Source organism: Rhinoraja longicauda, chromosome 27, assembly GCF_053455715.1.
Source record: "Rhinoraja longicauda isolate Sanriku21f chromosome 27, sRhiLon1.1, whole genome shotgun sequence".
NCBI lineage: Eukaryota > Metazoa > Chordata > Chondrichthyes > Rajiformes > Arhynchobatidae > Rhinoraja > Rhinoraja longicauda.
In genome coordinates, this window is record NC_135979.1 from 20,278,740 (window position 1) to 20,289,979 (window position 11,240).

Here is an 11,240-nt window from a genome sequence, read left to right on the forward strand (position 1 = left end):
TGATGTTCATTTAGTGGTAATTTACTCCCCAAAATGTATTTCACTTTAGTATAGCTTCATTTTCCATCCCACTCCGCCTAGTTTCTACGTTGCTTTTATTTACATACTCTGATATTGGGAGCCTGGAAGCTCTTAACATGGGCCCATTGACGCAAAGAAAGTGTGACCCATTATATTTAATCAGACATCAGATAAGCATTTGCTAATATAAAAGTGCAAAGTGAAGTATTGCTTTAGTTTGATCGAGAGAAAGAGTGGAGTTTAGATGTATGGATCTACCAAAATTAACTCGACTTTATAGCAAAACTAGACAACCTTCACCGAGTTTGAGAGTTTCAGAGACCGTGATTTGTTAAGCTCCATTAAGTGCCCGGTGAAGAAAACACAATATTCTGCAGCTGCGGCTCACCGGCAGTCTCTCTGTCTTGTTTGTCTTTGTCTATTGTTATCGTTTAAATGTATGTTTTTATTTATTTTTAGCTCTGTATATGTGGGGGGTGGTGGGGGGTGGGAGAAACCTTTTTTTCTAATCTCCTCCTTAACGGAGATGCGACCTTTTTCCGTGTGGCATCTCCGTTCGCGCTACGGCCTAACACTGTGGAGTCGGCGGCCTGCAGCTGGGATCGACCTTGAGGACTCCGGTCGCAGGGCCTGGACTCACCATCCCGGAGGCTTCGGCCGTGGGCCCTGCAGACCGCAACATTGGGTGCTCGCAGGGGTCTGGCTGGCGACCGGCTTTCGGGAGCTCCAGCTGTAGCAGCTTCGACCGCCCCGAAGCGCGAGGTTCGATCGATCCGCTCGCAGGACCTTCATCGCCCTGCGTGGCTCGGCTGCGGCACTTTCCATCGCCCGGTGGGGGCTTAGGATCTACATCGGCCTGCTCGGCTCGGCCCTGGGACTTTCCATCGCCCGGCGGGGGCTTCAAAGGTCGGGAGCCTCGATCGCCTCGAGGCAGCAGTTTGACTGCCTGACCACGGGAGAAGAATGAGGAGGAGATAAGACTTTTCTTTGCCTTCCATCACAGTGAGGGTGTGCCTGGAGCAATCACTGTGATGGTTGTTTGTGTTAAATTGTAATTGTGTGTCTTGTGTCCTTTATTGTTTACTGCCGGACCCTGACGTGAGAGGACGCTGGCGCTGTTTGTTCGCCGCTTTTCCGTCAGGACAAATCTTTTGTTTGTTCGTTTGTTTTTATGTCTTGTTGCTTTGTAAAGCGTCTTTGAGTATCTTGAAAAGCGCTTTATAAAATAAATGTATTATTATTATTATTATTATTATTATTATTATTATTATTTTCCACTGAAAAGTATTTTTGGACCTGATTTCTAGTGGATCTTTCATGAATTCAAATGAAAAATGAGGTTTGGATTTTAGTTTACAGAGTAAGGCTTACTCTCTGAGCCGAAGGCTCCGTCAGATGACTTGTCAAGTAAGACAGTTGACGTTTTTGTGGAGTGATTTGCGCGTTGTCGCCTTCTTGACGTACAGCAGTCGGCTATGATTCTCTTACTCACGAGGTACAGAAACTCAGCAATGTTTAAAAGAACACAGATGCCTGCGGTCACAACCATGAAGATAGTGAAGATCCTTTTTTCAGTGGGCCTGGCAATGTAGCAATCAACGGTATTGGGGCAAGGCTGCAGCTCACATTTAACAAGGCGAGGCAAGTCAAAGTTCTTGTAGATGTTATGAAGGATATACAGGAACCCTACATCGATCACTGCTTTACACACAAGACTGATTATGTAAGTCCACCACAGTCCACCTCTCTTCTTCCCTGTGTCGTAGTAGAGACTGTGACAGTGTTCGCCGTGTTTCCTCTTGTTCTTCTTCTCCCTGTCATCTCGGTAAGCTACATGCATGACCACCAGCAAGGATGGAGTGGAGACAAAGATAAGCTGGAGAGCCCACAGGCGGATGTGGGAGATTGGGAAGAAGAAGTCAAAGCAGACATTTTCACAACCAGGCTGCTTGGTGTTGCACTCAAAATCTTTTTGGTCGTCACCCCAGACTTTCTCGGCTGCCACCACATAAACCATCACTCGGAAGAGGAAGACGACGGATAACCATATCCGACCGAACGCTGTCGAGTATTTATTCACCCCACTGAGGATGCCTTGAAGAGAGCCCCAATTCATTGCTGCTGAAGTTCTGCAATAACACGTAAAAGGAACAAAACATAACGAAACATTAATGGAAATAAACAGATTTTAAAACCATATAGAAAAAGAAGTTTAAAAACAATTTTTAAAAGTTTTGCTTAGTTTAGAGATACAGCGTGGAAGCAGGCTCTTTGGCCCACCGCGTCTGCGCCAACCAGCGGTCCCCGCATACTAAAACGTACCCACGTGCTAGGGGCAATGCACAATTTTCACCAAGCCAATTATCCTACAAACCTGTACGTCTTTGGAGTGTGAGAGGAAACCGGAGCTCCCAGAGAAAACCCACACAGGTCACGGGGAGAACGTACTAACTCCGTACAGACAGCACCCATAGTCAGGATTGATCCCGGGTCTTTGGCACTCTATGGCAGCACCTGAACCCCTGAGCCACTGTCCAATGGTTAAACAGTAATGTTTTGCACACGGATTTCAGTTATAGCGGACAGATAACGGATTTCATTTATAGTGGACAGATCTCCTGAACTTCACTGCCAGGTCGCAGTGCCGATGCCACCCCTCGGCTGTGTCTGCAGATGCCAACCCCTGACCCACACCCCTTTCTTGACCGCGCCTTCCACTACCGCCTGTATTGTGGCATTGAGACCTTGGAGCTTTGGAGCTTAGGGCTGGTTAGGCTTTGCTTTGATGTTTCAGTAGAAATAAAGGCACCTCTGTCAGTGCAGTTCTTGCTCATCCTAAATTGTATAGTTGGTCCTCTACGCATGAAATGCCATATATTGCCCTTGGTTATAATGGACAATCAGCAATAATGGATATTGCTATAACTGCTATGGACCGTTATAGACATAGAAACATAGAAAATAGGTGCAGGAATAGGCCATTCGGCCCTTCGAGCCATTCAATATGATCACGGCTAATTATCCCAAATCAGTAGCCCCATTCCGGCTTTTTCCCCATATCTCTTGATTCCCTTAGCCCTACGAGCTAAATCTAACTCTTTCTTGAAAACATCCAGTGAATTGGTCTCCACTACCTTCTGTGGCAGAGAATTCCGCAGATTCACAACTCTCTGGGCGAAAAGGTTTTTCCTCATCTCAGTCCTAAAGGGCCTACCCCTTATTCTTAAACTGTGACCCCCTGGTTCTGGACTCCCCCAATATCGGGAACATTTTTCCTGCATCTAACCTGTCCCATCCTCTAAGAATTTTATATGTTCCTATAAGATCCCCTCTCATCCTTCTAAATTCCAGTGAATACAAGTCCAGTCGACCCATTCTTTCATCATACGTCAGTCCCGCCATCCCGGGAATTAACCAGGTGAACCTACGCTGCACTCCCTCAATAGCAATAATGTCCTTCCTCAAATTAGGAGACCAAAATTGCACACAATACTCCAGGTGCGGTCTCACCAGGGCCCTGTACAACTGCAGTAGGACCTCCTTGCTCCTAAAATCAAATCCTCTCGCAATGAAGGCCAACATGCCATTAGCTTTCTTCACTGCCTGCTGTACCTGCATGCTTACTTTCAGTGACTGATGTACAAGCACACCCACTTGTTGCACCTCCCCTTCTCCTAATCTGACACCATTCAGATAATAATCTGCCTTCCTGTTCTTGCCACCAAAGTGGATAACCTCACATTTATCCACATTATACTGCATCAACCATGCTTCTGCCCACTCACCCAACCTGTCCAAGTTACCCTGCAGACTCAAAGCATCCTCCTCGCAGCTCACATTGCCATCCAGCTTTGTGTCATCCGCAAACTTAGAGATATTATATTTAATTCCATCGTCTAAATTGTTAATATATATTGGAAAACAACTGGGGTCCCAGCAACGAGCCTTGCGGCACCCCACTAGTCCCTGCCTGCCATTCTGAAAAGGACCCGTTAATTCCTACTCTTTGCGTCCTGTCTGCCAACCAGTTCTCTATCCATGTCAATACCCTACCCATAATACCATGTGCTTGTGTGGGAACTTGTCAAAGGCTTTTTGAAAGTCCAGATACACCACATCCACTGACTCTCCCTTATCCATTCTACTTGTAACATCCTCAAAAAATTCCAAAGGGTTAGTCAAGCATGATTTCCCCTTCATTAATCCGACTTTGACCGATCATGTCACTGCTTTCCAATGCACTGCTATAACATCTTTAATTATCGAACCCAGCATCTTCCCCACTACCGATGTAAGGCTAACTGGACTGTTATAATGAGGGTTTACTATACATCAACAGATTTCTATATTTATTCAGTAATCAGATACTGGCTTTGTTTCCCAAGGAACACATTAATAAGTGGGTGGTTGAGTATTTACTTCGGAAACATTGGAAAAACTTAGTTGCATTTTTAAATACTTTTCTTCTCCAAGACCGTTTCTCTATTTGAAAGAGACCATGTGAAGAGTTTCCTTTTTTCCTGTTTTCAGTAACAGTTCTTAGAAGTTTAGTCATACCGAGAAATAGTGATTAGCAATCAGGCAGTCGATAATGTGTAGGAAGGAACTGCAGATGTTGGTTTACACAGAAGATAGACACAAAATGCTGGTGTAACTCAGCGGGACAGGCAGAAGTGATTTTGATATTAGGCACAGCCCTGAGTCAGTTACCAACTTGATTTCACTTCCTCTTTGGGTGTTGGGAACATGGAGAAGTTTATGAATTCTGAGAAATCGCCAGTGTAGAACTGCTGTAGAATTGCGAAAGGAGTTCAATCAAACAGAAAAACAAAAATAGCACCCCAAATTATTGGAAAGCAAACTGTTGGAAAACCCCAATCTGCATTACATCAATATAACAAAGCAAAAGATACCCTACCAGAGTGTGGAGATGGGAAACACCTTTTAACAGCTTTTACATTTTTGCCTGTCCTTTTACAATGTTGCCAGGGCTCCAGGGTCTGAGCTATAGTGATAGGTTGAGTAGGCTGGGACTCTGTTCCTTGGAGCGCAGGAGGATGTGGGATAATCGTATAGAGGTGTGTAAAATCATGAGGGGAATAGATCTGGTTCATGCACAGAGTCTCTTGCCCAGAGTAGGGGAATCGAGAGCCAGAACACAGAGGTTTAAGGTGAAGGGGGAAAGATTTAATAGGAATCTGAGGGATTTTCACACAAAGGGTGGTGGGTGTATGGAACGAACTGCCAGAGGAGGTAGTTGAGGCAGGAAGTATTCCAATGTTTAAGAAACAATTAGACTGGTACATGGATAGGACAGGTTTAGAGGGACACTAGATCAAGTGGACTCGTTGGGCCCAAACCTCTCCTGCATTGGTGCAGCACCCTCTCCTCCCCTCCTCCCCCCCTCCCCCTCTCCCTCCACTGCGCCATCTCCTCCCTCCCCCCTCCAGCCCCTCCCCCCTCCAGCCCCTCCCTCTCCCCCTCCCTCTCTCCCTGCCTCTCCCCCTAGCTCCCCCCTCCCTACCCCCTTCCTCCCCCTCCTCCCTTCCCCCTCCCTCTCCTCACTCCCCCTCCCTTCCCCAGCTCCCTCCCATCCCTCTCCACCCCACTCTGTCCCCCTCAACACCCCTTATCCTCCCTCCCCCCCCTCCATCCACCCCCTCACTCCCTCCCTCCCTCCCTAGGAGATAGATTTAAACTTTAAAATATGAATAACTTAAAAAATATCACACCAATTTCAATGAAACTTCTTCCATTAGCTCCAAAGGGACGACGGTGAGTAAGGTGGGCCTAAAATTGTTGCGCTATCGTGTACCGTTTTGGCTGTAGTTCAGGAACAAACAAACAAATGAGAGTTTTAGTATATAGATGGGCCAAACGCAGGCAGATAGACTAAGATAGATGGGACATGTTGGTTGGTGTAGGGAAGTTGGGCCGAAAGGCCTATTTCCATGCTGTATGGCACTATGACCCTATGACTATACAATTTCCTAGATAATCATGATCATCCTGCAGCCATGTTTCTGTATGTCAATTATGTCGTATGCATTTACATCTATTTGTGCTGTCAATTCACTTACATTTTTACGAATGCTTTGCAATTTCAGATACAGCGCCTCTAGATTTGTGTTGTTAACATTTTTTGACATCGTCATGTCGATTTATTATGGGCCTGCTTGTCTTACCTTTTGTTCTTCCAAATTGTTAGGACACTTTTTCATTTGAACTGTCTTTTCCTTACACAATTTAGTTATTCCAACCCCGGTTATTTTGCTGCACTGCTTGCATGTTTATCCCCTTTAGCATTCATGATTATCATCAGTACATCCTCTCCTCCCTGCCTACCCCCCCCCCCCCCCCCCCCATCTATTTAAAAGCCTATTTATTCAATTAGCTCATTCCAAAATAGTTTAGGCACCCATAGGAGCATCTCTCACCATGGGGCTCACGTTGTCGACCTCCCCATGGTGAGCCCTGTCAACTGACCTCAGTCAGGCGAACGACAACAAACAGAGACAGCAGAAGCAGAAGCAGCTTCATAACTTCTGCTGCCTCAAACGCAAGAAGAAGATCTCTCACCTTCCCAGGTTTGCTGGAGAGAACTTTTGTAAATTAAGAGATTAAACCTCTTAGAATAAATATCTTGATTAAAAGCCTAATTTAATCTAAGGCAGAATTAACAAAGAACAAAGGGAGCCAGAGTTTTATGGAATTCCATTCAGTAGAATAAGGAACAAAGTCTTTAGAAAAATAAATGAATGATTATATGAAAAGTCAATTTGATCATCGGAATGAGTGGGATTTTATTTCTGGTCTTCTTTGTCTTAGAACATTATATTGATTGATTAACTTGGGTGAATGCAATAACTAATCAAATTGTAAGAATAGGCTTGCATAGACTTGGTCCTTATCATATCATATCATATTACTATGGTATAATGCAATTCTTTTAAATAAATAGAATGATACGTCCTGTACTAATAGCAGTGATATATAAATGTACCGTGTTTGCAAATGTTATGAATAAAGTTTGTGCCAGGGAAAAGAAGAAATGTATTGCCAAAATTCTCTCCAGAATAAATTGAAAACAAACTCTTGTTTGTCTGTTTATTTGTTCCTGAACTACAGCCAAACGGTACACGATAGCGCGACAATTTTAGGCCCACCTTACTCACCGCCGTCCCTTTGGTGCTAATGGAAGAAGTTTCATTGAAATTGATGTTATATTTTTAAAGTTATTCACATTTTAAAGTTTAAATCTATCTCCTAGGGACGGAGGGGGTGGAGGGAGGGGGTGAGTGAGGGAGGGAGGGAGGAGGAGGGAGGGTAAGGGGGTTGAGGGGGATGGAGTGGGGGGGAGGGGAAGGGGGGGCGGAGGAGGGGTGGGGAGGGGAAGGGGGCGGGGTGGGAGGGAGAGGGGGGGAGGGGGGGGGGGGGGGGAGGAGAGGGGAGGAGAGGGGAGGAGAGGGGAGGAGGAGAGGGAGAAGAGAAGGCGCTGCACCAATACAGGAGAGGTTTGGGCCCAACGGGTCCACTTGGTCTAGTTTTGCTCTAAAAAACTGAGAAGACAGATAGTTGATTTTCAGATCATCGTTGAGTTTACAAGAAGCTTTAACACTCATGCAGACATTCTCACGTGTGCAGATGTGTGAGACGAGGAGACCTAACTATGATGGTCATCAATAAATCAAATAAAGAAAGCAGGGAAAGTTCGCTACCTAATGACAGGAACCCATGAGCGAATGGAAACGTTGAGATGAATTGCATTGATAAACGTTGAGAAGGATGATCATTATTTTTCATTTATTTGCTCATAAGATGTGATTGTCACTGGGAATGACGATATTTTTTGACCACCTCTGGACTGATGAGGATGTTCGGAGTAGCAACATTGTGTGACTCCAGAGTCAAGGCGGGCAAGTGGAGAAAAGTGTAGGAAAGTGCTGCATGAAACCTGTGTGTGCTTCTAAGTACAAAGACCGCAGCAAATTCTCCAGGTGGTTCCAGTGCACACAATTCCAAGAGACCACGAGGCCAACAAGCCAAGGTCACATTTTGATAATCTCCAAATGATATTCATGAACCAAACGGACGACTAGCTGATGATTCAAGATTATTTGCCATGTTTTGATTTATAAATTTGGTTTGGTATATTTAGTTTGTGTTGACTTTTGTATTTCTTTGTAGAGAAGTGAATAACTGTGATGGGCAACTATAGAGGGAAGGCAGGTGACCATGCAGGTGACTTGTGGCTGTTGAATGTGTAATCAGCTGTGAGATGAGAAGGAAGCACGTTAGTTAGAGTGCAGAGCCCAGAATGTCAGCATTAGCTAGCAATCATTGTTGTATAGTCTCAATAATATGCAATTCTGACTTGGGCAGTACATGTCTGTGTTTTACTGGACACCAGAGTGGAACCAATTTGGCCTCAATGGCTCCTGTGAGTAGGGGCGTATCTGCGGAAAATAGCGCCTATGGCAAGCACTGAAATTGCGCCCCTGTCCAAACATCTGGCACCCATCTTTTAGATAACTTCACCATAATATCGGCTCAAAAATACAAGTCATGCTCGTTAATCTTTTAAATAACAAAATATGGCACTACATGAGTTTTACCCAGCACTGTGTTGAACGAGAGAAAAACTCGTAGAGAGCTTCGATGGTTCCAAAAAATGTGAAACTGCTCTGTCTTCAAGTGGCGCCCCCCTTCAAGTGGCGCCCAGGGCACGTGCCATACCTGCCATAACCCGAGATACGCCACTGCCTGTGTGATGTCTGCTGGCTTATACAAATTAACTTGCAAGTTACTGTACTGCAACTGGATTCAAGCCACGAATAAACCAGGAGCCTAACCAACAAATTCCACCCTTCCCCATCCCAATGGGCAGTAACCCATATGCTCGCTGCGCACTGGGGCAGAAAAAAAAACGTGTTATAGAACTGTTATGTTGCTGCAAGTAAGAATTCCATTGTTTGGTTGGGCCAGCGGTAGATCTGCTGCCTTTCAGCGCCAGAGATCCGGCTTCAATCCTGACTGCGGCTGCCATCTGTGCAGAGTTTTGTAGGCCCTCCCAGTGACTGCACGGGTTTTCTCCAGGTGCTCCAGTTTCCTCCTACACTCCGAAGACGTACAGTTTTGTAGGTTAATTGGCTTTGGTAAAAATTGTAAATTGTTCCCAGTGTGTAGGAGAGTGTTAGTGGACGCGGTGATCGCTGATCAGCGCAGGCTCGATGGGCCGAAGGGCCTGTTTCCGCACTGTATTGCTAGACTAATCTGTTGTCAGTACATATGACAATTAAAACACTCTTGACTTTTGACACTTGACTCCTGAAATTCTGGTGTGTGGATAAGACCATCAGAGTTAGTAATGCATTCATTTTGGTATCAGCCCTTAACTTTCAGAATCTGAATGTAAATATCTCCAATTTAAAAGTAAGGTAAATATTTCTGTTGTCCCAACATGCAATTTCTAGGCTGGAATAAACTGTTTATCCATAGGAATTTAGTCAGTATCTGAGGAACATGTCAAATCCTGCTTTGCATTGGCAAGTCTTGTTTTGGTTCCCGACAGATTCACTGAACTATCCCAAAACCCATTATCTTTCTGCTTTCCAAAATTCCTGGTTGACTCATTGGTTTTCAGCCAGACACCATTTTTTTCTATGCCCACAGCTATATAAGATGCAGCTGCTCCACCATCCTCAGGCATACATGGATGCAAATGTGACTGGGATTTCTAGTGGTGGAGTAACCCCTGCATTCTCTCTCTCTCCATCCCTCCCCCACCCAAGTCGCACCAGCTTCTCATTCTCACCCAGCAAACAGCTAACAATGGCCTGTTTCCTTTATCATCATTACTTTTTTTACATATCTTTCATTCATTTGTTTTATATCTCTCTACATCACCATCTATACCTTTCGTTTCCCCTTCCCTTGATGTTTACTTGAAGTTACGCAGCGGGTCAGGCAGCATCTGTGGCGAAAAAGGATAGGTGACATTTCATGTTGGGACTATCCTTTTTCTCCAAAGATGCTGCCTGACCCGTTGAGTTATTCGACCACTTTGTGTCTATCTTTGGTATAAACCAGCATCAGCAGTTCTTTGTTTCTACTTACTGGGATATCAACTGGGTACTCAGTGGATCTGCAGAGAATCCTGTCCATTTGAAGATCAATTTAACGGTTTTGAATGTAGACTGTGGGAACTCCTGCTTGCAAACAACACCTTGTATTTCACTATACATTGACATTCGAATTCACCCTTTTCTCATGTAATAGGAATGTAATGTTAAGGCACAATCAGCTTACCTTACAAAAATAAAATAGAAAAAAATGAGAAAGGAATAGGCTACTAAACCCTCAAGCCTGCCCTGCATATAATATGATATTCAAGAGAGGCAAGAGTGGACTTGCATCACTGGAAAATGGCACTTGGAAGTAGTAGTGGGGAACAAAGAAATGGCAGATGAACTGAATCATTTTTTTTGCATCAGTCTTCACAGTGGAAGACACCAGCAATGTGCCATCTTGTCAGTGATGCTAGTGGGCAAACATGGAGTACTAAAGAATGAGTCTGGAAGCCACTAAGAGTAAAACAAAGATATCCCTGTTGGGCTCATTTAATTGGCTTTGCTTTGCTGATTTACTGGGGTTTGCTCTTTGTTCTATTGTTAGTGAAAACCACAGCCTGTGATTAACAAGTCTGACAACTATTTTCTGTTGATGCAATTCAAAGTGGCCTCCCTGCACCTGAAGATGTCATTAGATGTTCTCCAAGTGTGCAAGTGGCAGCTAAGCTCTGGTGAATTGCACCCAAAGGTTTGGTTTAGTTTTGAGGTACAGCACGGAAATAGGCCCTTTGTCCTACATAGTTCACTCTGACCAGCGATCCCTGCACTTTAACACGTTAGGGCCAATTTACAATTTTTACCAAAAGCCAGCTAACCTATAAACCTGTACGTCTTTGGAATGTGGGAGGAAATCGGAGCACCCGGTGCTTAAAGGACACAAAGAGCCAAATGTTTATCATTGAATCATTGAAAGATACCACACGGAAAAAGGCCCTATGGTCCACGTTGATCATTGATCTCCACACGACTTCCATATTATCCAAACTTTTTAACCACACACTCACACACTAGGAGCAATTTACAGAGGCCAATTAACTTGCAAACCCGCTTGTCGTTCTGGTGTGGGAGGTCATAACCTTCAAATTAAAA

The 11,240-nt window shown here is 44.6% G+C and overlaps 1 protein-coding gene across 1 annotated transcript; it reads right to left on the reverse strand.

Moving 5' to 3' along the window:
- Positions 1–1,345: 1,345 nt before the first annotated feature.
- LOC144606589 (gap junction beta-4 protein-like) lies at positions 1,346–2,137 on the reverse strand. The gene has a single exon (XM_078422837.1). It carries the CDS (start codon positions 2,135–2,137, stop codon positions 1,370–1,372), a length of 768 nt encoding a protein of 255 aa, XP_078278963.1. The 3' UTR covers positions 1,346–1,369.
- Between the last annotated feature and the right edge of the window lie 9,103 nt (positions 2,138–11,240).

What these genes read in the sequence shown, in the direction of transcription:
- LOC144606589 (XM_078422837.1), bottom strand. Translation starts at nt 2,137, where the DNA reads ATGAATTGGGGCTCTCTTCAAGGCATCCTCAGTGGGGTGAATAAATAC.